This window comes from Fringilla coelebs (assembly GCF_963513975.1).
Source record: "Fringilla coelebs genome assembly, chromosome: 7".
In the NCBI taxonomy this organism is placed as follows: domain Eukaryota; kingdom Metazoa; phylum Chordata; class Aves; order Passeriformes; family Fringillidae; genus Fringilla; species Fringilla coelebs.
In genome coordinates, this window is record NC_140035.1 from 16,730,942 (window position 1) to 16,757,835 (window position 26,894).

At 34.9% G+C, this 26,894-nt stretch overlaps 1 protein-coding gene across 2 annotated transcripts in view; it reads left to right on the top strand.

Moving 5' to 3' along the window:
- Positions 1–26,894, top strand: part of PSMD14 (proteasome 26S subunit, non-ATPase 14) — a 46,585-nt gene that overhangs the window by 12,905 nt on the left and 6,786 nt on the right. For both annotated transcript variants that reach the window (XM_084209103.1, XM_084209104.1), the window contains exons 5-9: positions 9,455–9,526; positions 9,848–9,967; positions 11,094–11,164; positions 12,138–12,288; positions 24,169–24,276. In XM_084209103.1, coding sequence (XP_084065229.1) covers positions 9,455–9,526; positions 9,848–9,967; positions 11,094–11,164; positions 12,138–12,288; positions 24,169–24,276 — 522 coding nt within the window. The remainder of the gene's footprint in view (positions 1–9,454; positions 9,527–9,847; positions 9,968–11,093; positions 11,165–12,137; positions 12,289–24,168; positions 24,277–26,894) is intronic.

Sequence of the window (26,894 nt, forward strand, 5' to 3'; positions counted from 1 at the left end):
CCCAGTAGATGAGATGGTGTACAATTTGGATGGGTTATTCCAGTTCTACTTTTTTTCCCCTGGAAGCTGTCAGCCCATTTAAGGAATGAAAGAATTTTCTCAATGACAAACATTTTTCATTTTACCCATTAAAAATATCTAGCATGAAATCCCATAGAAAGTTCAGAACACTTAATTGCCTGCATTATCTTCCACAGAAAGTCTCAGCGTCAGTTTTTCTATACAAAATATATGATTTTGTTTTAAGGAGAAGAAAACCACCTTAGAGATAATAAACTTTGCTGTTTCACTTACTTTCACTGTCTGGTATGAATGTTTTACTGCGTTGATAGATGTTTTAGTACAGGGCTGTTCAATGAAAGCTTCATATCACATTTAGGATCCAGGTGTGGCCTGGGTCACAGGCCAGGGTCTGGTTTTACTGGAAATGGTAACTCCATGGGTCATGTTAGGCTTTTTTAAAAGTTGCTGGGGATGTCAAAGCAGAGTATAGTTCTCATACATTTGAAGTACAGTTGAGTCATTGTAATGTGATTTGTCTTCTAAGGAGCTCATTGGGAGAGGAAAAGAGAAACCTGCTGGAATTGGTTTAGGAGGAACCATAATGTTACTTAAAAACCCTGTGTGTAATTTGTGTTATAAAGGCTGTCTTTAAAGTAGGATGGCTTCACTACAGACATGTCTTACATATTAATCACAAACAGACATAAAGCTAAAACTAAAAAAGCCAGTGGGTTGTGTCTGAGTATTGCAGTTTCCTCTGATCTGCTGTTTTACTCTGGAGAACATTTTTAGCTGCCTCTTCTTGGCCTCAGATCTTAAACTTCCATATTTGTAATAATTAGGCAATTAGATTCACTCTTCTCAATTTAATTGCCAGTGTAGTCCAGCTGACTTTTGACTTTCTCCAAAAGAGACAAAGGAGCTTGGGCAAGGAAATGAGTGTGGCCATAATGAGAAAGAACATAGGGAAGAAAGGGTAAAGAAGAATAAATATGTTTGCGCATTTGGCATTGCACCTATTCTCTCTAACGTTCCTTTCTGCAAGCAGGAAACAGCCGCCCTATAGCGATCAATTTAACTTATTTCTCTTGGAAATTGCATCTTCTTTGTGAAATCCCATGCAATTGAATATTCAAGTTGCAATGCTACTATGCAGCACTTTTGAGTGAGGGTCTTCCTGCTGTGTAGAAGAGTCCTCTTTAAGTTTTCCTATGACGTTGAAAGTGTTTTTGTGTTATAATGGTGTGGTTTGGAGGGGCAGTGGCTGTTGGTTGATTGGTTTGTTTTTCAAGTGTTGCAAACAATTGACCTTGCTGCATCTTGCCACTGAGTCTCCCAGTTGACCTGCTTGTATCCAGAGGACCAGCTCTTCACAACACTGAACCTACAGGCATCTAGAACCCAGTGCATTCTTCATATTGAGGAGCTATCTCTAACTGCTTTGCCTCACAAAGTGTACTTTAGGGCGAGCTTAGGCAGAACCTGCTGAGGCCTACCCTGCCTTCTTGGCAGAACTGTGTTTAGAATAAGGTAATTAAAAATCTGCATTGAAGCAAAACTACAGGAGGCAGACAAAATTACAGGTGCTGACTCGTCATCTGCCTTGAGACTCTCAGTTCTAAATCCCAATACCTTCTGTAATGCTGATGGGAGTAGATTACAGGTTAGTCCTGGCTTTTCTCTAGAATGAAATTGACGTCTGTATTTTCTTTTTATTTCCAGTAGATTGAGGCTGTGAAAAACAAATAGCTCTTTTCAAAAACTTGCACAGTGTTACTGAGAACTTGTCTTGTGTCCCTAATATTATGGCTTTTTTCTATGATGTTGTAATAGAATCATAGAATGGTTTGTGTTGGAAGGGACATTTAAAGGTCATTTAGTCTAAAGTGTCCTTATGCTTGATAAGGAATACTGACTGCAGTAATACAGAACACCTACCCCTTTGAGTTAGGTGTCTTAATGACTGTGTAGATTAAATGGGGTAAAGACAGATGAAACACTGACCCAGGGAAGATTACACTTAAGCCACCGTTGCATGCAGCAGTTGTGTTGGGAACATCGTGGCAAGTCTGGCTATTGCAAATTGAATCAAGGTTATATATCTAAGTAATTTTATATCATGAATACATGTTAATATTGAGTAGTAAATGTTTATTTCTAATAACAGTGTTCTGTAAGCGTCTCATTAAACTAGAGACTGTTTTTGTTTGAAGTTCTGCTTAGTTAAAAACAATCAAATAACAAACAAAAAAAAAACAAAAGACAAAAAAACAACCAAAAAAGCAGAAGCAGCCCCCCTACCAAAACCATAGCAAAACACCAAACCAAAACCCACCCCACACACCCTAAAAAAGAAAACCACAGAACACCGCCCCACAGAAACTAAAATCCTAAATAAGCAGAAAGCTAAGCAGTAAAATTCTGGCTCTGCACCAAAGAGGTGTTGGCAAATTTATGATCCCAACCCGTTTAACCAACTGCTCAATGCTATACAAAGTTCTGTGTTTGTAATTTTGGTTTTGAAGAGGAAGGGAGATGGGAAATGTTATATTTTTCAAGTCCATCTATATTGCTGTTCGTGGAGTTCTGTTGTAAATGTGAACCTGGGTAAACTTTTTTTAGGAGACAGAATTTTGTAAAACATACTGAGACAGTTTTTATGTAGCCTGTTAAGGTGGGGTTTTTTTCAGAGATTTTTCATTTTAAGGTAGCAGTTGATGCCACTTCCTTAGTATCCCTACTCCATTTTGGAGTCTCTGAGACTAAACATATTACTGCAATTTTTATTTCATCTGACATATGGTGTAACAAGACAATGTGATCCTTCAAGAAATCTAGGCTGTTTGTTGAGACTTATGGTATTTTGTGGTCTGTTATGCATGCTTGTTGATAATTGGTATAAAAATGGACCTAAACATACAAACTGTTTAGACATAATGGTACCTTCAAAATGTAATGCTGTTGATGTGGAACTAACTACAAAATTGTGTGTGTAATAGCTTGAAAATAGCAATAAAATTTCAAATTGCTACTAATTTTAGTGTGTGATTCAGAATGCAAAGTTATATATTTTTCCCTTTTTTATTGAGCTTACTGATTTTTTAATATTTTTGTATGACCACAATAATTTTCTCTGTCATGACTGATCATGTTAACTTCCTTTACTGCAGAAAATGCGATACATGATTTCTAGTGCTTGTCATGACAAAGTTGTTGGAACCATTGAGATCCCAGAATATGCCTCACTCCCTTTGCCACTTCCACTGTTGGAACATGAGTTGGGTAATTTCCCAAAGTTAATTGTCTCAGTCCAGGAAGAAAATGCTTCCACAATCCCAACTCTGCTTAGATTTTTAGGCTTAGCAATGTGTAGAAAACACTGTGCTGATCTAAGAAATTTCTTATTCTTTATATCAATATATCAGCAGGTTGTGCCACTTAGTGGCAAGAATTAAAGAGCAGTGGTACTCTGAACTTCTAAGGCCTTACTGTCATTAATGCCTCCTTTGCACACTTGCTCATGTTTGTCCTCTCTGCAGCTAGTATTTTGTAGTGGTTTATTCCCTTGTACCAAGTTATACACGCAAAGTTGAATTTGCCTCCACAAAATAGAAGACTTAAGCTCACTTTAGGTGTCTCATCCTTCCATGCATCTTTTCATATGATAAATTATTATTTTATAATGATTGTCATTGTATTGATACCTCAGTTGCCTTTCTCCCCCTTAGCTATATAATAAAATGTCATCTTTACCTGTAACGCTTGTTCTGGAGGAGGTAGAGAAGGGTAGTGAAGAAAAATTGTGGGATGAATAAATTCAAAAGTAATCCAAGGGGGGTTTTTGTCTTTTTTTTTTTTTTTTTCTTTTTTTAGCTAATCTTTCTCAATTGTCTTTGGATATAACAGCTGAAAATATGTAGTGAAAGGGTTAAGTCGGCATGAAAGAATTCATTTCCACTTTAATGACCTAGCCTTGCTGGGTTAGGACGATGGGGAACATGCTTCTGACTTGTACTCCTATTGCCAATTAACACCTCCTATAACAGGTTGCCTCAGCTAGTCATTGAAGCAGAGGCAGTAGAAATAGTTTACATGCAGCTTGTTTTTCACACTAGTTGTTTAATACTCACGAAATTAAACTATTAAAAGGTTCTTTTTTAGCTTACTGGGAAAGAAATAAAACAGGATAGCAATCATTGTTTGCTTGTGTGTCCTGTGTTTGTGCTTAAATTGTTCCAGTTACAAAAATAAATAGAAGTAGTAATGATTCTTTTATTTTACACAGCAATATGTTGTTTGGTGCGTTAAAGCTGAGATGTGCTTTACAGCACTTAAGTTCACTGCCTTTGGATTTTTATTACTGCAAAACTGGATTTTTTTTGAAACAGGTATGATGTATTTCAAAATCATCTTTTGTGCTATTAGCATAAAACCAGAGCACTGTTTAAGATCCATTTAAACAGTGGAAAGTGTATCCATTTGTAGAATATTTCTCAGTTCCTTGTGTAATTAATCAAGTCTGCTTTCACTAACTATTTGAGTAAATCTAAAATAATACAAATAAAGAGCAGTGCTCTAAAATGACACCTTAGTTCACATTTAATAATAAAATTGGCTAAATAATTTATATCGGTTCACACTAAGAGAAAGGTGAAGTAATATACCTAAAAGTGTTAACAAATTTGCTAAAAGGCCTGAGTAGGTAACACTTCAAGGCGTTAGTTTTTATCCTGTAAGAATGGCAAATGCCTTTAACACTTCGTCAACAAGGGTTACCCAAGTAAAGGACTGCTTTTTATATTGGATCATCTCTTTAACTATTTGAAACAAAAATAGTAACATGCATAATTTAATATTACAATGTAATTTTCTGTCCATAACTTGCATGCGATTCTTTTCCCCTTACAAGTCTTACTAAAAAAAAAAAAAAAATTATTTGAGTAGTGGTAGCCTAATTTTATCAATTATTATTGACCTTGGAATTCTGCCATTCTAAACAAAAACAATCCTAATGCTTGGTTGGGTTTTATGAGGTGGCCATCAGGCAGCTCATTTCAGTGACTGGGAGCATAGAGTTGATTCAGAAGAAGCATCAGTTTTTCAGTAACACATAACAGTATTTTTTACAGCAGTTATTTAATAATTACTGTATCCAGCTTATATATGCATAGTTGGGGAAAAGAATGTTCAGTATTCCTTGCAGTTTTCAAATCTAATTTTTCTCCAGTTCTCCAAGAAAGAATCCAATAAAGCTGTAGGTACGCAATATTCACTGGTTTGCAGTGAGATGGACAGTCTTCCAAAACGACGTGATGAGATAGCTGTCCTTTGATTATGATAATGTAACCAAAAACACCAGCAGCTCTTTTGCATTGCAGACACAAGTGCTTTCTTGTCTGGGTTCCTGATACCAGCTAATTTAATTTGGTGCTCTGCTTCGTAAGGCTGGTGCTTCTTTGTTAAAGTTGGCAGGCAGTGAAGTTTATGAACAGTGGTAATAGCACATGCTGTGGAGGGTCAGTGTAAAATATTTGCCTCCATGTAGAGATTAGCTAATAAAATCTTTCTTCTTCTTTGCTTGATGAAAGAAATGCATAAACTTTTGTGAAAGACTACCAGAAACAGGCCAAAGAGATCTCAAAACACATAACTCCTAGGTGGCTCCCACATACTGTGTAACTAACACACAGAAGCTGGGGCTGTCACTCCAGGGCTGTGTTATGTTATCAGCCATTTGTGGAAATGGAGGTGCTCAGAGATGGAAGAAATTGGTTCCAGTTTCCAAATGTCTCTGTTTTCAAATCATCTAAAGTCAAGTAAACTACTTGGATAATCCAAGTTCCATTTGGCTTTATCTGTTAAATCTTTGAAGGTTTTATGTTAAGAATTTGATGAACTTTGGTTTAGAATTTTCTGTAGAAATACAAATGTGGGACAGTTTATCTTTGATAGAAAAATAATGTGAAACTCGACCTATGGATCATTTCCTCCTCAGGATTCCTGAATTTCAGTACTCTTTTGAGCAGTTTGTTGTAATTGATATTCAAAACAAAAGAAGGAATATTAACATGAAAATTAATACACATAATTGGTATGGTGCAATGAGGACTTAAATTTTCCCATAATCTAGCTGGTAATTAAAATCTATAAGAAGAACAGAGCAGATGGAAAGGAGATAGTGAGGTCACACAAAGAAGCATCAATGACCAAGGAAATACTTGGTATGTGCTGTGTATTTATAAGATGACTGAGAGTTAACAAACCTGCCTTGTGTACTACCATTAGCTAATTTTTACAAGTTCAGGTAAATTGGTTGAACTGCACAGTAAGAGTGGAAACTCATGTTTGATATTTTTACTATGTCTTGCATGTGCTTAAAATGAAGCAGTGAAGTATGCTGTTGATCCCTCTGTAATGTAGTAATTTTTATATCTATTTAAACACATTTAGAATGTAAAATCCTTCACAGTGAATACTATGGCTTTTAAAAAAATAGCAGAAGTTAAGCAAGTTGGCTTGCACCAATGAAGAATTCCTTTATGAATTAGCAGTTTCCTATGCTGAAAATAAATTGTTGACTATGGGTGCTGGCAATGGGAATTCGGTGTAAGTTTTGGAAAAACCCCTATTTTATCTTAGAATGCCTAAAGATTTGATGAAGTATCATATTAGGTATGCTCTCTTCTGCACCATCATCAAGGTAAATGAGCATTTGGACATTCCAAGGAATATAGAAATCATAAGGAAAAATAAGGAAAAAAAAACTGCTTTAGTTCCTAGCTTCTCTTAAACTAAAGGTGATTCATTTGCCTTGTTACAGAAAGAAAATGTATTAATATTGTTTCCTCCCTGTAAGTGGTGAATCTACTGGCTGATCTCTAAAATGAGAAAAGTTTTGAATAATAAGCTTTTATAAGTTGAGGGCACAGACAGCTATAGAGGACAGAGCTTTGATTAATGCCCCAGCTGCAGGACAGGTGTCAGTGTGATTTTAACAATCACTAGAAATTTCATAGAGGAGGACTCATCCAAGAGCCATAGTCTGTGGTGTAATTTTCAGTTCAAGCCTCCTGATTTTTGAGAAGCTAGTCTCAGTCAAACAGCAAGATTAGCCTTCCAGAAATCATGGAACTATTTGTGCTTATCTGGGGGAGATTTTTATTACTCTAGTCTTTATTTTAAAAATTACTGAATGGTGTAATGGGATGGTTGCTTACAGTGAAATGTTAAGCAAAATCTGGAACAAATGTAGAATGCATTTGGTGATCACAGCATGGGTATTAGGGCTCTTCCTAAAGCACAAGGTTACTAGTTATTTTTATCTTCCCTTCAGACCATCTCTGGTCTACAACTGGTGGAAAATTGGAAGACCGTTATGTTTGATAAAAGGGGTTTTGTTAACAAACAAGTAAGTTACTTTTAAAATTAAAACTCGGGTTACCTGGCCTTTTTTCTTTGCATTGAATAATTGGAAACATGAGTCTTTGTGCTTTCCAAATTCTAAGCGGACACTCCTAAGTTAATAGACTTAAAGTAGAAGAGATAGAGTTTAAAAAGTAAACTGACATGTTTATGGAGAAAAAAACATGGGAAAAGCATTGCAAAATGATTGGGCATTTGAAGCTTTGCCAGTCAATTTAATTGCAGAATATTCGGAATAAGTGATGCAGGTGCTCTGTCCATCTGGTTCTGGGAAATGTTCTGAAGAACTGCTTTTACAGTGTTTCAGTGTGGATGCTAGAGGAGCACATCTCAACTGGAGCATCTCGCTTTTGGGCTGGGGCTAGGCCAGGGAAATACTTGATGAAGGGGTGAAGTTGGTGAAAAATGGACTTCTGGTGAGAATACTATAGAAGGTGAAAACTAGGGAAACCTTCTGGAATATTGCTGATGAAAAGACTAGAGTGACAGAAGAATTAGGAGTGAGTAGTAAGAAGTGAGGAAAGGCAGGTATTGAGAGATGATGGTCAGCAGTATCAAAGCTGGAAATAGAGGTTTTAAGCTTTTAGGAAGTGGGTATGGTTGATAGATCCATGCATATATGTGAGTTTCAAAATACAAAGGTTGGATTCACAATACAAAGATTGGATGTAGAACTCATAGATTCATTGACTTTAGAGGCAAAAACCCCACAACTGAATTTTCTTACTTTCTTTAAGGCTTGATTCTGAAGACTGATGTTTTTGTGTGTGTGTGAAAATCAGAGTATGCAGAAAGGATAATTCCTGTACAAATGTAATGTGTTGATTACTTAAGTATCCAGTTTCATCTTCAGGAAGTAATGGCTTGTGTTGATTGCTGTGTCTTGTTTGATGTCATGAGGATGCATGTTGTGTTGAATTTTTTCACTGGAAGTGAAAAATGAAGAATTTATTCAGAAGGGTTTTTTTCCCCAGTTTTTCTTATAACTGTGGACTCAAAGTTCTAAATTTGTAAAGTGTTCAGCAAAGGCGCCGTTTTTCCTTTATTAATTTGGTATGGAGTATCTTTTTTTTTTCTCATAGTTGCTTTGTTGCCCTTCTAAGTTTGTATCACCTCATGCAGAAGTAAGCTATGTCTTTTCAGTGAAATTTGGTATTAAAGTAATGAATGTGCTGTAATTGGCTGTAATGAGGGACGCTCATATGGAATTTTGTATATAACAGCAATATTTCTCTTGTTCCTCAAGAAAGGGACATTTAAACTGCTACCTCCTGTGTTTTTCAATTTCAACAGTACACAGAACCTGTTTCAACCAATCATTCTCACCTGGGACAGTTGTGCTAATTTTTGAATAACTACTCATAAGGCAAAGAGCAAAGTATTTTGTTCACAGCTTTTCCACCTAGGGATCAGAGGTCCGTTTTTTCTCTCACTGTACCAGTGTATCTGCAAAGTACTCCCATAGCCTTTGTCTGCAAGTCCTCTTTAGCTGAAAGCTGATGAAGCAAAGGGAAATTGCTGTTTGTGTTGGTGCCAGTTAATCATGCTAGCCCAGCAGCATTTACATTCACACCACTGTAAGAAACACATAGTTAATTGGAGAACTGGCCATATTTTACAGCTGATGAAGGTTAGCATTGCAGCAAGGCTGACTAATGGAAACTTATCTGACTCTTAGCCTGAATGGCTTGTAACAGGTTTGTATCCAGTGTAACACTTGCCTGCTTTGTATTTGACTGGCTCTGATAAGATTGCTCTTTGGACTGTGTTGTTTGGGGTGGGGGGGTGACAGGATGATGGCTGGGTGACCTATTACAAAATAATGTTAGTGACAAAAAGTGCTGTAAAGAAGGGTTTGGGGATTGGGTGTGCGATTTTTTGTTTTGTTTGTAACAACCACATCTAACTCATTAAGTCACAATTACATATGCATTTTTCTATAAGTTCTGCAATATGCAAAACAAAAGAAAATGTTTAGAAACTGCAGAATAACAATGATGGTGAAAATAATTGTTTATTCTTTTTATAGGGGCCACCAACAGATGCTCCTGCAGTCGATACAGCAGAACAGGTTTATATCTCTTCCCTTGCACTGCTGAAAGTAAGTGTTCTGTGTACATACTACGTCTGAATATAATGCTGGAGTTAGAGCACCTGGCAGCAGTCCAGAGTTAATGGACTTGTGTTGCCTAAGTGCTGGCCAGACTTATTTGAAAAATAAATTAATACTGATTGGAATACTCAGAAACTTATTTTAATTAGTTCTCTTTTGTTGGGTTTGTTTTTGCTATTTTATAGTTTGTTACAGTTTCCAAAAGTGCTACAAGTTGCAAATTAGAGATCAACAAAGGCTGAAAAAACTACTTCAAATCAGACTTGAGCCTTCTGTTAAACATACGGTGTCATTTGGTCTTAATTCCAGATGTTGAAGCATGGTCGTGCTGGTGTCCCTATGGAAGTTATGGGTCTGATGCTGGGGGAATTTGTTGATGATTATACTGTGAGAGTGATTGATGTTTTTGCAATGCCACAGTCTGGAACGGTGAGTTCTTCACATCTGGACCTTGATAATTTTATTTGCCTGGTTTTTTTTTTTTCCTTAAGGTAAATTTATTTTTTAAAAGGTTTTTGTGCTTTACCTCATTGAAGCAATCTGAAGGCATAAGCTGTGAGTTATAATACAAACAAGTCTAATGGTTAAAGGGTTTCAGCAAAAGAAATGTAGTCAACACTTCTTTTTGAGTGAAGGCTAGTACTTAAGTGTGTATAGCAATATATGCAGATATTGTGTCCTTTTTTTATGTATAAATATAGTGTATTACATGACTTGTAAGACTTATAAATTGATAACTTTCAAAACTCATATACTGTGAGCCAGCAGAAATATTCAAAATGTAAGAGGTTTGATTAGAAGTGTATCATGCCCTTAATTGTGGTGGTGCTATATACGTCAAACTTGCTCTCTTTGACAGATCTTAGTTACATGTCTCTTAAATTATAGTTCTGTGATTTGAAAAAAAAAGTGTTTAAATTTTGAGTAAGAATATCCATTTTATGAAAAGATTAAAGAGTTGAAGAGTCAAGGGGTATAATTGGAATTTATGGTGCTTTATTTTGTGTAACTGGAATGAAATGTTTTTGAAACAGGCATGGGATAATTCCTCTGTAACTCAGAGCTGCACTCCATGAAATTTTAAAATTCTTTTGTCCTGAGTTTATTCATGTGCATAATATAAAATTCTGCAAAAAGTCAATATGTGATATTTATGTTGAATAAAACGTGTAGACAAACAACTTGGGACAAACAACGGGCCACTGTTTGCAGCCAAACAGAGGAGAAAAAGGTGAATTCCTATGCCTCTTTAATCATGTTTACTCATAGTGAAGATTACTTAAATAGCAATTCAAAATATTCTTTCAGCATTTAAAAAATCACATTGAAATACATTTCTAAAAAATCTATTTTGTGTTTAAGGGTGTTCTGTCATGTAGTACTAAAGTATTCAGGTTGCCTTTTTAAACAGATGCTTATGAATATTTTTGTTTGTGTGAAGTTACAAGTTAAAAGATAATATTGCTTCATGTACAGCTACTATGATTTTTGTCTGTCTTTTAATAATATTGCTTCATGTACAGCTACTATGATTTTTGTCTGTTTTTTAAATCAGGGTGTCAGTGTGGAGGCAGTTGATCCTGTATTTCAAGCAAAAATGCTGGATATGCTGAAACAGACGGGAAGGTAAGGCACTGTAAAGAGGGCTGACAGTCACAAGTACTCCCTCCACGATTTTTAGAAGAAACGGCCGGCTTTCTGCAAAACTTGTGATCTAAGGGCTGTTAATAATGTTTAAAAATAAATAATCGCCCCAAAAATTAGGTGAGTAGCATAGCATGTAATTCAGTCCCCCTCATGCATTTCAATTGTCAGGAGATTGTCACTCCTGTTAAACCTACAGCTTTGATTATCACCCAGAAAGATTAGAATGCTGCTCAGTTTAACATTTGCGATTACTACACAGCACCTGCTTAAAAAATTGATTTTTTTGATTTAACCCTTTAAATAAATTTTTTTAAATTTTTGAAGTTATAGCTTACTGATGAGCAATTTTAATGAAAAGAAACGGAAAAGAATTTTGCGAAAGATCCTAGTATTTAAACAAATTTTTATTTCACTCCTACCTCTCAACAGTTGTCGTCTGCTTGCTCAAATTCTTTTACTGTGGGAAAAACTTCAAAATTAATGTTAGCAAAAGGCTCAGCAGCTGAACAGAACAGTGCAAATTGCTTTTTGACTGAGTTCCTAGTTCTACTGCTGGTTTAATTGATATTTAATCCTTTCCCACCGTTGGTTCCCGTAGTCCATGTCTGAAATGGACTTTCTGCCGTGAAAATTCAACCTTCGATGCCAAGGAGTTAAAGAGTAGATATTTACTCAAGTGCTGAAAGGGTAAAAACTGGTTCAGGGAAGGTGTGGTAACAGGGTGAAAAACTGAAAGCATGATCTACCACTGCTAATGTGTATCCCTTAATGATAGCCCTCTTTTGTCGCATTTATTCATGTCCATGTTTTCACCATACTATGGTGAGTAATTTAAATATTACTAATGGTGTTTTTTTCACAGCTCATCGTAATTTATGCCCTGATATGTTCCTGTTTCTTCTTGTGATAAGTGTTTATATTTTTAAAAATCTCAATGTCCTCTTTGTTTCAGACCTGAGATGGTAGTTGGTTGGTATCACAGTCATCCTGGCTTTGGCTGTTGGTTGTCTGGTGTAGATATCAATACTCAGCAGAGCTTTGAAGCCTTATCAGAAAGAGCTGTTGCTGTGGTGGTGGATCCCATTCAGAGTGTAAAAGGAAAGGTATAGTAGGCTTGCTTTTTATTTTCAAGGTACTTCAGTAAGATTTAATACAGAAGCACTGTAAATATGTGTAAGTACTTGATTTTTGGAGGCCCATACTGTATATTAAAAAAAAAAAGAAATTAAAACCAGAATCTCCTTGTAAATGAAAAGATCACTTCCAGTTTGTTCTACAGCTTACATAAGTAGTCCTTAAACAGGCTGGAAGTCTTTGATATTGTCAGTACACGTAAATCATCATAATCCTCTCTTAATATTTTGCTATTCAGGTGTCGCTCAACAGGTTTACAACTAATAATCCAAGTATACATTGTTTTATATTTTAAATTTTAGCTAGAAGTTCTGAGATCAATTACTAACAGATTGGAATAAGTTCAGCCCCTTGACACGGTTACTAAGATTGCATTGATTTGCAGGCATTGCATATGATGATTTTTATTAAAATTTCTATTCCAAATGTTTTGGGCAATAAAACTTTAACGAGAAGTTGATATCAAGCATTTGAATTTTTGAGAAATGTGAGATAAATGATTAAATTATTATGAAAAGAGATTTTAACTTGCAAAGCATATTGGGTTATAGTTGTCCTTTGTTGAAATCTCTTTTGTTCTTGTTTAGTTCTCTTTTTATTTCTTTCTAGCCCCATATGCCATTTTCCTATTTCCTGCCTCATGACAGCAGGGAGCAGCTCTATTATCACCTTCACAGAGCTGTCTGCAAATGTGAGAGGCAATTCGATTTTGCTCAACCACGGGGAGAGTGGATTAGAAAAACTACAGAACATACAGAAATTGGCTAGGTGGTTTACTGCTTTAAAATACTGCTGAGGTGTTTTGTTTGAGCATGCACTCCCATTGTACTGTAGAATAATTATTGAAATACATCATGGTATATATGGATGATATTCATGTAAATTTATAAATATTTCAAAAGTGTTCATCTTCTATAAAACCGTAGTATCGTATTTCCTGTGAGGCAGATCTTATTAAAGATACCAAACACTATGAGTTCACTTAATTTCATAGCAGAATGTTCTGAAGCTACAGTTGCTGTTTCAGTTGTTTTGTTTTTTTTAATTCTGAATTTTATAGCAAATACGTTTATGTAACAGGCAATTGAAAAATTACTAGCTTCTGGTTGTTTGGAACGTATTAGACATCTGTATAAATGTTGTATCTTTTTAAATTGCTTAAAGAGTAGAAGAAAATACGGGTAGTATTGTGGTTGGGGTAAGATGCAGTAGGACACTTAATTATTCCAAACTTATTTTTCCTAGAACTTTAATTTTTCCACTCCAATAGAAATGTTGAAATAGGACTCTTTTTGTTTTGTCAAAAAATAATTGTCAAGACTATTACTAGTAATTAATTTAGACCTCACTAGCTATTAAATCTATTAAGAAGAAAAGCCTCCCAATAAGTCACACTGCACACTTGCTCACTAAGTGCTTCTTTTTATAATCATTTTATTGCCACTGTTGTTTGACATAGATGTCTAGTTTTGAAATCTTTGAGATCTTCAATGAAGTAATCTTTGGCATATTTATTTTGAATGTGAATAAATTTTTGTCCATCTAAGCATTTCTCATTTACAGCTGCTCTTATGGCATTGCTGCCAGTACTTGAGATTACTGGAAGTCTTGTAATGTTTGTTTTTCATACACATTTTTAGCTGCTACAGTCAGATTAAATTACGTTCTCAGGTTTCATGTTAAAAAAAATTTACATCTGTCATGTTTCTGGCAAGTGCATACTTTAAAGCTTAGAAATAAAAAGAATCTCCCAAATTATGAATACCACTTGTAATTAACTCCTTGATTTGGAAGATGTGGAATGTGTTTGACTTTTATGATCCTGGTTGGCAAGATCACTTACACTAAAAAGTGTTTGGAATGTACATGAACTGAGAGAAGTACAGCTATGTTATTGTTCAAGGGGGGTTCTCAGGTGAGGTTCCGGTGCTTCATGTGCTTGGCTAACTTATCATGGCACCCAGAGCCTCTTTGTGTGCAACAGAGCTCGGGCTCGGCCTATTTCAGGAAAATATCTGCATTTGCCAGCCTGAAGAGCCACTTGCAGAGGTAATTTTGCTGGTGTAGTAACCATTATACTGGTGAGCTTTAGCTACATGAGTCCAAGATCATTACTCATTATACCTTATACTAGCAGGACTGCCTGGCAAAAAAATATAGTGAACATGTGGCATAGAAGATTTTAATATGGCATGTTTTGTCTGAGATTAGATGTATTTAAAAGCAAAGCCCAAAATAGCACATTAGCTAATTTTAAAGCTGCCTCAGGGCAGGTCCATGCCCATATAAATTGCCATAGTTTATGGTCAGTGAAGCAGTCATGGCTGTGCCAGTGGAGAATAACTGGGGCAGAGGTTATTTTCATGTGTCAGGAAGTTGCAGTGAATTCTGATGAGGAATCTCAGGTTCACCCTGACTAGCTAAAACATTAAAAAGCAGTTTGCCCTGTTACTGTAGAAAATGAAAACTTGTTAACTTCTTTGTTAACTGCCTTGTCTCCATACACATTTTCTACGTAGCGCAAGGATGTATGATTGCAGTTTAAAAATAAATATACCTGTAATTCTCATCAGTTAAAAAAACCCAGTCATTTTATGTCTTAAAGCCAATGAGCAAAAATAAAAAGTCATATAAAATCCTTATATAAAAATAAACCCCCTGATATAGATCTGTGGATTAAATGCCAACTGCTTTAATGACCATTTTAGGACTGGGATATTTTTGCATAAATATAATAGGACACATGAAGGACAAGTAATTCTAAATACCTATCTTACTACTCTACATACATATTCTTGCACACAAATTAGGTTTTTTTCATGTCTGTGTAGCATATTTTGCAATATTTAGGCTAATAGTGCTCTAGTTGTCTGTAAAATAAACTTGCAACAGAGCAGTGAGTTTTAACTGAAGGTCAGTGGTCTCAGAACCCAGAAAGGAAAAGGGTTTTTTTGTTTTGTTTTTTACTTTTTTTTTAAGCTTGATTTCTTTGAATGAGGTCAAAGTAAGCATGCTGAAATATGGCTAGTGGGACAACCTGGTTAGCTGTTGTTTCATTTTATACTTATTAATAAACTTTTCTTTTATCCCCTACAGTTTTCCAATCTGTGCAATGGAAGCCGTAATACATATTTAGAAGTAATACATATTTCACAGAAGCAGTAATTTCATTAAAGATCTGGAATAAAGCTAAATATTGACATTTCATATTTATTTCCAACATACACTTTGAAATGTCTGTACAGAGAACCATAAACCTTTGCCAAATGTTAAAAATAAATGTGGATTTTTGGACCTTAACTTAGCAGCTGTTCATCACCTCTTAAGGAAAATGTAACTACACTAAACCCACTGTTACATAGTAGCTTTAACTCCAAAAGCATTAATTTACTGCATTGCACTCACTGTATTGTTAAATTAATATTTAAAAAAAAAAGAGTGATGTTTTCTTTTTTGACCTGTTTTAAACTTTGGATCTTTATTATAATGAAGTCTCCATTTAAAATGTTTTGTTCTTCTGAGAGAGTTAACTGGTTTCCCTTGATTAATAATTACTTGCATAAGGATTGATAAAATATCCAAAATTGTCAGAAGTCCATTTTGTGCATCTGAGAAACTTGTTGGCACTTATGGTGTTTAGCAGGGCTGGTGGCAAAATCTCTTACTCATACAGTGAACTTTCATTTCTTTAAGCCATATTTTTTTCTAGCAAGGCACTGTCTGAAGTATTTGTAGGAAGATCTGTTGGTTTATGGCAAAATTCTTTTTTTAATTGTTTGCTGAGGAAAATAGTTGTCTTTGCAATAACTTTTTTATAAATTCTGTTTGTCACCTTAGACAGATAGAAACAAATATACTATGCATCTTAATCTTGTGCTTAAAACCAGATCCTGCCACATTTATGAGACGATTTTGCTGTGGTACTTTATCCTTATCTTAAACTCATTCAGATGGTAAGAGAAAATAAATATGTACATTTGGGTAGCATAGTAAATCAAAGTAATTCTATTTGATCTCTGTAGATCATCTAGCCCAACTTTGTGATGAGCACAGTTTCAACATTGAGTTCAGAGCAGCTCACTTAGTGTTTTGTCCACTTGAGTCTTGAGATTCAACAGCCTCATGCCAATTCCTGCTCCAGTATTTTATTTTTCTTGCAGTTGTTTTTTGCAGTTTTTTTTTTCCCTTTGTATGCATATGGTCAGCAGGTGCTCTTTTCAGTTTATTACTACTGTCTCCTGCCACATACATCATTGAAGAACCTTGTCCTGTGGCCCAAGCAACCTCTTCAGGAACTGGAAGGGTTTTTACTTCAAAGGGACAGAATGTGGGCTGAAGTCTGAAACCATTTTGTGCAGGCAGTTTCCTTTTATTGGTAGTTGAAAATTGCTTTATTTTGTTCAGCTTATGAGATCTTAAGTATTTTATTCAAAAAGGAGTAAAAATGTGCTGAACTTTATAATGTGTTATTTTAGTAATTTTTGAAGTATGAAAAAAGTTACTCTTATCGTGCTGGAGACAGAGAAAGATACATGCTTGTTTTGTCCTCCTTATACCAATGAAAACCCTGAGGAGAGCTGGAGGACTTGTTTTAGCAACCTCTTTCCCCTTTTTTGTCCATTGGTACTTGTAAATCTAAGTGACAACCCATGCATAATTAGTGATGTGTATGAGCATTACGGGTCTGTTAATGCCTGGTTTCAATTTTTTTACTCTTCAGAGTAATAGATGGTCATTTTGCTACATGCTGACCATAAAAATAGTGATTTCCAAGTAGTTTTAGTCTCTTGCTACTTTTTATGTTCCAGTTTAGATTAAATTGCCTGTGTATTACACTGTTTTAGATTGGTGACTTCCATTTTTGTGCTGCAAATCTTCCCTGTTTATCAAGACAAATGTGTGTGTGAATGGTTTCATAATTTAGTAATTACTTGTTAGTCTAAAACACTGAAACCAATAGCAGACAGAGATTTAACAATTAATTTCCTGAATATTAGAATTACCATCTAGCTACAAGATTTTCTTCATCTGAGCATGTTTTACACCAGTTTTTTGAAATATTGCATGGTTTTAAAACTCCACTCTTTTATCAAAGTGCTGTTATTTTTCCTTTGAACTTCTCTTTTTCCTTTCTTTGTTTGAATTAACCACAGGATTTAAAGAGGCTTTGTTTTTTAAGAAGGCAGAAAAAGAGCAATCCTTGAAACAAGATGTGTGGAGACGCTAGTGTAGTGCCTGAAATTTAAGATAGCCCATTAAGAATTAAGTTTGTGAGAAGTGTAAGTGGATTGGAGCCACCTAGCAGGACTTTTTTAATATACCTAACTCCTCCCCACTTCATGCACTTGTCTTGATCTTTAGTTTGACTTAGTCTTCCCTAGACACAAATGAATTCAACAGTCTTCAGTGTACAGTTAAAAATAAGTAACACAGTTGAAATTAGTAATTAAAAACAACTAAACAAAACAGTGAATTGACTGTATTGTCACTGCTTTGGAGATGTGTCTATTTATGGTGAATCATTATGCAGATTGCATGTAGAGGAAAATGTATTTTAAACATGATGCCTACAGTTTTGTCAGAATCTTTTATACCTGGAACAATTTCCATTGTTAGAACTGGATTTGCTAATACTTTCCTATTGTAAATGGAAAAATTCTAAAATGGATAACATAACTTTGCAGTATGTAATTTTGATTGATGTATCACGAGTACCTTTCTGGACGTTATGCAGAGTGTGTAATACATTTAGATACTCTCACAGTAACCTGCTGTTTCTTGCCATTGACTGGACAGAAACTTTATGATTTGATCTAGGCAAGAACTAAGTTTCAAAAGGAGCCTGGATTGGAGAGTAAGGAAGTTGTATGTTTGTGCTGGGTTTGATCACTGCTGATTCAGTAAAGATTGATGTTCTTTTGCTCAGAGAAGCATATTTGTGGGAGATGAATTGTGTCTGCATCACAGTATGGGCCACTTGGCATTTTCAGTTCAGGCTGTGTAAACCTAGGCATAAACGACATAGTTTCATTACTGCCAGTGCACCACTGTTTTCTTACATTTTCTGGAGTGGTTATGCATATCCAGATTAACATATTGTGCATATTTTGCCTGCTGTTTTTTTAATGGAGTGGTGAAATTGTTAGTATCAATCCTAATGTTCCAAAATTTGTCCTTTGGACTTATGATTTAATTAAGTCATGTATGTTTACCTACTAAACTATTTACATAGGTTACTTGAGTTCATGCCCTTCCCTAAAACAGAAAGTTCTAAGACTTAATTGAAGAGTATTAAATGTTTAATTTCCTTTTGCTGTGGTAGATGTAGAATAGTCCATTTATCTTCATTAAAGCATATAGCTTTAAAACTTGTGGCTCAGCTACATGGGAGTTATGGATGCATGCCCTCACTTGTCAAGATAAATGTATTATGCTGTAGTTCTCTTCCCCTTCCAGTATGGATATTGAAGTTGTACTGCAGATTTGACCACAAGTAAATAATTCTCCAAGGATTGAGAAGGAAAATGCACATACTCCTAGGAATATGTTTTCCAGAGCTAAAATTGACATTTTATAAATAATTTCCATGTTGCAAACTTCAAACTCACAATCACAGCAATTCAGTGATATGCATTTGGCATGAGTCAGTTTCAGTTCTTAGTGCTTTTCATTGGAAATGGCATAAAAAGTACGATTTCTTTGAATTTTTTATGTTGTGTGCTTGCAGGGGACAGAAGATGTTCTTCACTTGTAGTTGTCTAACAGTGCATGGCAGCATAAATAACGAAATGGTCATAAACCTCAGCTGCACTTCTCTGGTCACGTGTTCCATTTCATTTTTAAAGAATCTAGAAACAAACTAAGCAGTTGATAACAGGTCAGTTGCAGGTGATAAAAGAGGTTTTAGATGGGACATTGCTTCTTTTTCCACACCTGGCAGAACCACACTCTATCCTTTGCAGTTGTCTTTAAGCACTGGTATGTTTGTTCATAAACATATGGCATAAACAATACATCACTATTTGAATTCCAAGGATACAATGCATTTTTAAAGATAGTCACCATATGCCATAGATTCTTCACTGGAAAAATATTGATGTTAGATTTTTTTTTTAATTTAAACAATAAAGACTGACTTACGCCTATCTGAAGTTTATCACTAAAATATAGTGGGACTTGAAAAAACAAAGCTATTTCATTCAGCATTGTTTGGATATTTGATATTGGAGTGATTTAAGAATCAAGTGTGTAAAGTAGTCTTGAATTAATCTTTTTTTTTAAATACCCCACAAAGTTATGACGACTGTTTTAGAGTAACTGATAATATTCAGTAAGTATTATCAGTATCTGATAGTAAGAAACTAAAGAGTGATAGCATTCATACTTTCAGGAGAAGCAAAAAATTTCTGGCTACTAAATACCCTTAATTTTCATCTAACCATTATTTTTAATAACTGTGTGGAGACTATAAGAGGCAAGATTTTTGTGTAGCTAGGAGTTGAGGTGTCCAGTGCTCATCTTAGATTGTGAGTAAATTTTAATCATATTAATTATAGCTGTCCTGAGATTTACACAGAACATAATTGTAAATTTTCTTCCTAAAAATACTTTCTATGGACTGTAGTGTGGGCTGTTGACCCCAGGCAAATGCTAAAAAAATGCTGCATAGTTATTGTTTTTTAGATTATTATGCATTTTGAAGCTAAGACAGATGTACAAAAAGATGCAGTTTTTTATTTTGTATTGGCAGCTTCCAAATATTTAGTATCTATTTCCAAGAACTGCAATTAGTAAAGCATCCATGGTACTGAAATCCACACATCCCACAAGCTAATTATATTTGCAAGGTCAGATTGAATACATATTTTCAGAAAAATAAAGGGTTATATAAATGTGTCTTCTACTTGGCTGTTATATCACAGTTTGTTGATCTGGAGTATAATGTGTACAATTCACAAATTTGTCTGATAACAGAAAGTGGTGTGTGATTGTGTTTATTTTACTAACCAGTATATTCACAGCAATCACTTCCAAATATCTCTCCAGTAAAGATGTGTTAATTACAAAACAGACAAGGTCTTCTATTATATTAAAGCTACTAACAAGAAGACAGCAGGAATCACACATGTAAATAGCATCATCAACCCCTATTTTAGTCCTCTGTTTTGATCTGTGAGTTGCGCATAGACCAAAGGTGCTATTAAAGACTCAGTATATGAAATAGGCAGCATTATATGAACAAAATTTATTCAACAAGAAAACAGACCTTTAACATGAATTTAACAAGCCTGAGAAATTATAAACTCTCATATGCTGCAGATTCATGCAGTGATAATAAACAAAAAAGGAAAGTAAGAGGTTTCCTTAAGCTAGCCAAACTGCTAATGGTTTTGTTATAAGCTGTCTGCTGTTGAAATGACCTCTGAAAAGTCTGGAGACACTTACACAAGGAAAAATTAAATGGTCAAAGTGGTGAAAGAGTTGCACTATGGAAGTGCATTTTAAAAAAAATTACCTTCAAATTCCTGGAAAACATCCCAATAACACAGACTTCTGGTTAACTTTTTAATGTCTTTTTAGGAAAGGAATTTAGCGTGAAGCTTGCAAACAAATTTTTACTAGAAGAGTACATGCTGTATCGTATTATGTAGGTAATATAAGTACAATGAAGGCTTAAAATTTTTAGTTGGGAAATACTGACTTTTTACAACAAAAATCTAAGGAACAGAGTGGTGGTTTGTGCTGGGTTTAATTAATCCTTAGAAGTTCTTGGTTCAAAATATTGTGTCTAAAGATTCCATCATAGAATAGGGGGTGACCATGTTTCTGTCATCAGTCTGCATCATTCTGTACTTCGAAATACACAAATATAGAGAGGAGACTTCAACTTGTACACACCTCCAAGTGCTCACTGGGGCTTTTTTCTTGGATCTTACTGTGGCATAATTAACACCTACTTCACCCATTGCTCATTAGTGCACTGGACATTAATGAGTCTATTTATTTTTATGTAATCCTCTAAAGGCAGGACTGATATATGCTCACTATGAAAAAAGCAGCTACATTTCATAGAAATGAATATGTGAATTTATTGTTATATTTATGTTTTTATTGTGTATTAGGTCTAAATTTAGCCTCCAGGTTGCTGAGCATGTTAGTTTCTTTAAGATGGTTGCTATAGTGATAGCAGCAAATTCCTTTAATCTTAGTGTAGTTAAACTATTTGGTTACCATTGGTCATCAGAGTGCAACTAAGATGAAAAATAGCATTTGCATATCTACTTTTTGTACCCCTCTGAGATTGTAGGAATTGTAATTTTATCCTTTTTAAAAGCATAATATTTGGTGTTTGTGATTTCAATTTTTCATATTGCTTTCTCTTAGATTTATATTTTTTCTACTTAGGAAATGCTTGCATGTCATTCCTTCAGGAGGAGAGATAGAGAGTGCAGTGTATTCCCATGCTGCTTGTACCCAAAATATAATGAAAGTTACTTCTGGTCAGAATTAAGATGTTTGAGCAATATTCAGAAATAATTCAGGAACTTGTTCTCATATTTTAATGTGAAATTTAACTAATCTGAAAACTCTAACCAAAATGTTGAATTTTCTTTTTAAAAATGTTTATTAATTTTTTTTTATTTTGCATGGCTCAAGCCCTAGAACAAATCTATGCAGGACAATGCCATTCTTTCTGGATAAGCTCAGTATTGTCTAGTGAAGTTCTCAGTTAAATTCAGGCCTAGAAGCGGGGCTGTTAGTAAGCTACAAAGCAACTCCTTGTCATTCTAGTATACTGCCAAGTTCATGTTTCTTGCTCCTCAGGGTAAATTCTTACATGCTTAGGTTTTTTTCCATTATCTAGCTGGTCTCTGGAGAACTGCTGGTGTGCTTTTTTTGGGTTTTTTTTTTTGCCTTGCTTTGCTTGACTTTTTAATTTATACTGCCTGTTTGTTATGGTTGGGCATTTCCAGATGTTGATAAATTAGAGCATCTGGTTAAAATGGAATACAAAGATACATAGAAAAGCTTGTCACAAGTGTTCCAAGATAGAGAAAAATTCTAAGATAGGGAAAAATTGTAAAAAAATTGAGAAAAAAACCCAGTTACTTCTTATGTTATGAGAAGGAATGTATAGATATATAGTAACTGTTTTAGATATTTTTGAGAATTATTCTAAATGTAATTCCTTTTTTTGTAGCATTGGTATCAGATGGCATACTTCTGCTGCATTCTAAATGTGAATTGTGGGTTTTTTTGTTGTCAAGAAAAAAAAAATCACTGGTAACTCACTTTAATTGGGTCACAACTGAACATTGTTAATAAAGGAGATCTTTTTTGGAAGGATTTCTGCAAGCACTTTGAAAACATGGCATATGCAGGTGGATCTGGCCAGCAGCTGAGAGACCAAGCAATAGTCCTGAGTGGCACTCAGTCAACACCACTGTCTCACTTGGGTCTCAAAAGTAAATCACAACTGGTGATGTTTGTGGTTTTTTTCTGTTTATACCTGATGATTTTTTTTTTTTGCTATAAATACTTTCCAATTAATTTCATTTCCACAGTAAGGACCTCAATGTTTTTTTCTTCTAATCCTAAAAACTACACATTATTTAGTTATTAATATTTGTGTAAATGGAGAGGAAAATGCTGGAACAAGATGGGAGACTGTCACTTTCTCTGCAGACTTTCAGTGACAGTGGTTGATTTCTTGTTTGTTCAGCATAAACAAGGTTCAAGTCTAATTCCTCAAAATATCAAACCAGCCATGTAAATGCATCTGTTGTCCAACTCACAGTACAGAGAAGAAAAGAATAAAAATTATTATAGAAAAGCAATTAAAAGGAGACTTAAGTTAATAACTCTCCAAACATATGCAGACAAGATGCTTGCAGTGTCTGCCTGGTACTGTTTTAGTGGACATGCAAGGCTGTACCTGCTCTGGTCCAGTTAAAAGACTTGAACCTAAACAAGAATTATTCTTGCAGTTACAAACCTGTGCTGGTCAGCACACAGTCAGAGTGGGTTTGAGTGTATTGTTGGTAGGTTCTTAGGTCTGTCTCAGCTCCTATAGGTTTTGGACAGGGGTGGGAGTTTAATTGCGTGGGACCATGAATTTCCCTTTGCAAAAATTTTCATAGACAAATTTAGCACAAGACAGAGTAAGAATCAGTGATGGGTTTACATTATTTGCAATAAAATAGCACTGAATACTGCCTACCATGTACCTTTAAATCATAAATGACCTTGGTTTTCTTTTACTCTATTTTTTACTCCTGAGCATGACACTGACAAGGACTTTTTAATCCATCAGACAGTTTATAGACCCTTTCGTAGTCACAAGAAGCAAAAAGCATCTGACTAGAAGGGAATACATGGGGCAAGTTCCTTGCTGGCTATAATTTTGTTGTCATTTCAAGTATTGTGGTAGTATAATTGATGTGACAGGACTGGGCTTTAGACTTGGTCCCTTAGCTTGTGCTCACTTTCAGTTTTAGTCTCTCTCTGTCATTCATTTTGATTGGATAAGATCTAGGTGACAAACATATGCATAGTTTTGAGGCTTAGAGTAAGTGTACATAAAATTCAATATTATATGGTGATATAATGTATATAAAACTTAGAGTTCCATGGAAAAGGTAATAATTGGTGTCGCCTTACAATACAAGGCAGTGTAGTGTGCTGATCACATAGCCAGCAGGAGGTTCTTTTTTATTAATATTATAATTAAATGATTTTCTGGATAAAGGCCAAAAACAGATGAGAGTTGATTGTGCCTTGTCCACTGTTGCTTGGCTCTATTAGTTGCATTTTCTAAAAAGAATTGACTTGACATCTTGTTTTTACAGGTTGTTATTGATGCCTTCAGATTGATCAATGCTAATATGATGGTCTTAGGACATGAACCACGACAAACAACTTCAAATCTGGGTCACCTAAACAAGCCATCTATCCAGGTAAACCTGGGGCTGCTAGTCCTGTAAATTGCAAGATTTATTTATAAATTTTTGGACAGGTACTTAAAACAGGTTACAAATTATTTACTGTTCTCTCTGTTGCATTTTTCCACATGCATTTATACTTGATGTGATTCATCAATGGACATATGTATGTGAGGGGTTTAAAATTGAGCCCTAAATTAGCTAAGTGTGAATGCATGTATTTAATGCATACAGCAAAGATTGAAGTATAAATTTATGGAAATGCAAACGTTTTAAAGTGACAATAGATGACATAACGTGATGCAAGACGAGTGCTGTTTTCAGTCCTGCTGAAAAACTGCTGCTTATCAACACCTCATCTTTCTTCAAGTTAAGCTACTCACAAATAAATTATGGAAAAAGTTCTTTCTTTTCTTTTTACTGTAAGTTTATAGAGGTTCTTGCTTATTATGTAATCTAGATTAAACCTTGTGTCTTAAATAATTAATCCCTGATTTTTATGTAATGCAGTAATTTGCTGAAAAAATAGTGGAGGAGGATATTCAATGCATAAAATGGATGCTTGATTGGCTTCTACTGTAATGTTGCTTTTGAATACACATTTGTGAAACTTAAATATTCAGAGTTTGATTTCTGAAGTTGACTTTCACTAAAAAGACAAAAGTTTTGGTCTTCACTGAAGCAAGCCTTTATTTTGAGAAATAGCTTCTATCCTGAAGCAAGTATCCTTTGGAGTGATTAATGCTTTTATCCCTGTCGTTCTTCTGCCTCACTGTTTTTTCTTTTAAAAAACTTTTCTCCCTTACTGTGTATTCTAAAGGCATATGTCCTTGAAACCATGAAGCCCAGTTCCTGCTTGTGTTTCCATTACTGGAACAATAGAAGTAATATCTTGCTAGGTAAACATCCAAGAAAAAGACCATCCACTAGTCAGAGCAGACCTGAAATAATGGCTGAATTTGTGCTCTGAGAGAGCCATCCTTTGAGAGGTCCTAGACCACCATCCCCTTATCTGGCGAAAGATAAGTTTATTTTTTGTTACTACTACACTGAAACTCTAAAAATGCTAGCAAAAAGGCATCTTAAAATTAAAGAGTGTCTGCTTCAGGAGGCTGTGTTTACTTTTGAATTTTGAATTGGTCAAAACTGCGAACAATAATGAGCATGAAATAAGCAGCTAATACTCTTGATTGGATGTAGGCAAGCCCATGCTTCCATGTTTCAGGGCTTTTCTAACTGAGCTTTTCTAGACCATGTGTAATGCTTTCCCTTGGAAACCCCTGCAGTATTGTTCAGCTTCATTATTTTAAGATCACTGTCACTACAGCGTGGCATATTTTGGCCATGCGATTTTGGGTTTCTGTTATTGAAATGGATAGTTTTTGTTTGTGTTGATTTTTTGCAAGCTGGCAGTGAGCTGTTGCAAATGTCACTGTTATGATAAAAATCATTATTTTAAATGGTACTCTGTTCCTAAAGCTGCAAGAGCTCTTGCAGTGTTGTATTACTTTTATTTTAAGCCTTAAATAAAATTCTGACCCAGTTGAGGACAGAAGCAAACTAAATACTGATTTCAGCTGGACTAGAAGCAGGAATTACAAGACATTACTTAAAATTTCAGGAAGAAGAATAATAGAGTAGTACATGCTTTGGCTTCACTCCCTTTTTGTGTGTGTGTTTTTTCCTTGAGTTCCCTTATAACAGCCTTTTTAACAGTTGTTTACCTTTTACATTTGCCCACTCTTTTGAAGGGTAGTTTCTGGAAGAGGGGAGGAAAGAGAGAGGATAGTGGGAGAAGGCAAACCTGTTTGTCAAAGTTTAAGAACTTGAGAAAATTTCCTAAATATCTACACATGAGTTTATACACAAACACCAAAACCTCATATGCAGTCATTTTGAATGGGATAAGAAAATGGCAGTGGAAATTACTTACTGTTAATAGTTTAAACTATAAATTCTGTTATTGATAATAAAACCTGTATTTTACAAGCTTAATTAAAATATGTTGCACAAGTAATGGTTTTATGTAAGTGCTAATTCTCGTAACTTTTCAAGTAGTTTTTTATCCTTGTATATGTGGTTGCAATAGAAATCTGTTTAAAATGTATGTATGAAAACATTCAGCTTTCATACAGATAATTTTGTAATGCTGAAATATTAAGTTGCATAGGATGCAAATACATGTTCATTTTGTATAGCTCTAAATATATATTTAAACTTAAATAGATGGAATGCTTGAAAGAGATTTATCACTAATTCAGCGTACTTTATCTATGATTTATTCTATCTTGTTTATAAATGTAAGCTTCATATGTGAAATTCTATTTGAAAATAGACTCTATTAGTTGTGATGAGGATTGATCATAGAATTTTACCTCCCCAAATATTCATACAATTCACCCTTAAGTCGTAAATGTAAAAGGAAATATCTAATGCGAGTGAGCAAAACAGAAATACATGCATACAGCTATCACTAAAACTAATCTCAGTTGATCAGATTGTATTTGCAGAGGGCATACTTGTAGTGGAAAAGGTGGGGGTTTTTTCCTTCATTTACAGTTAAAAAATAAAATTAGTTTCAATATCCAAGGTTAGTTTGATACACATTGTCTAACTGAGGTTTTTGCTTGCTT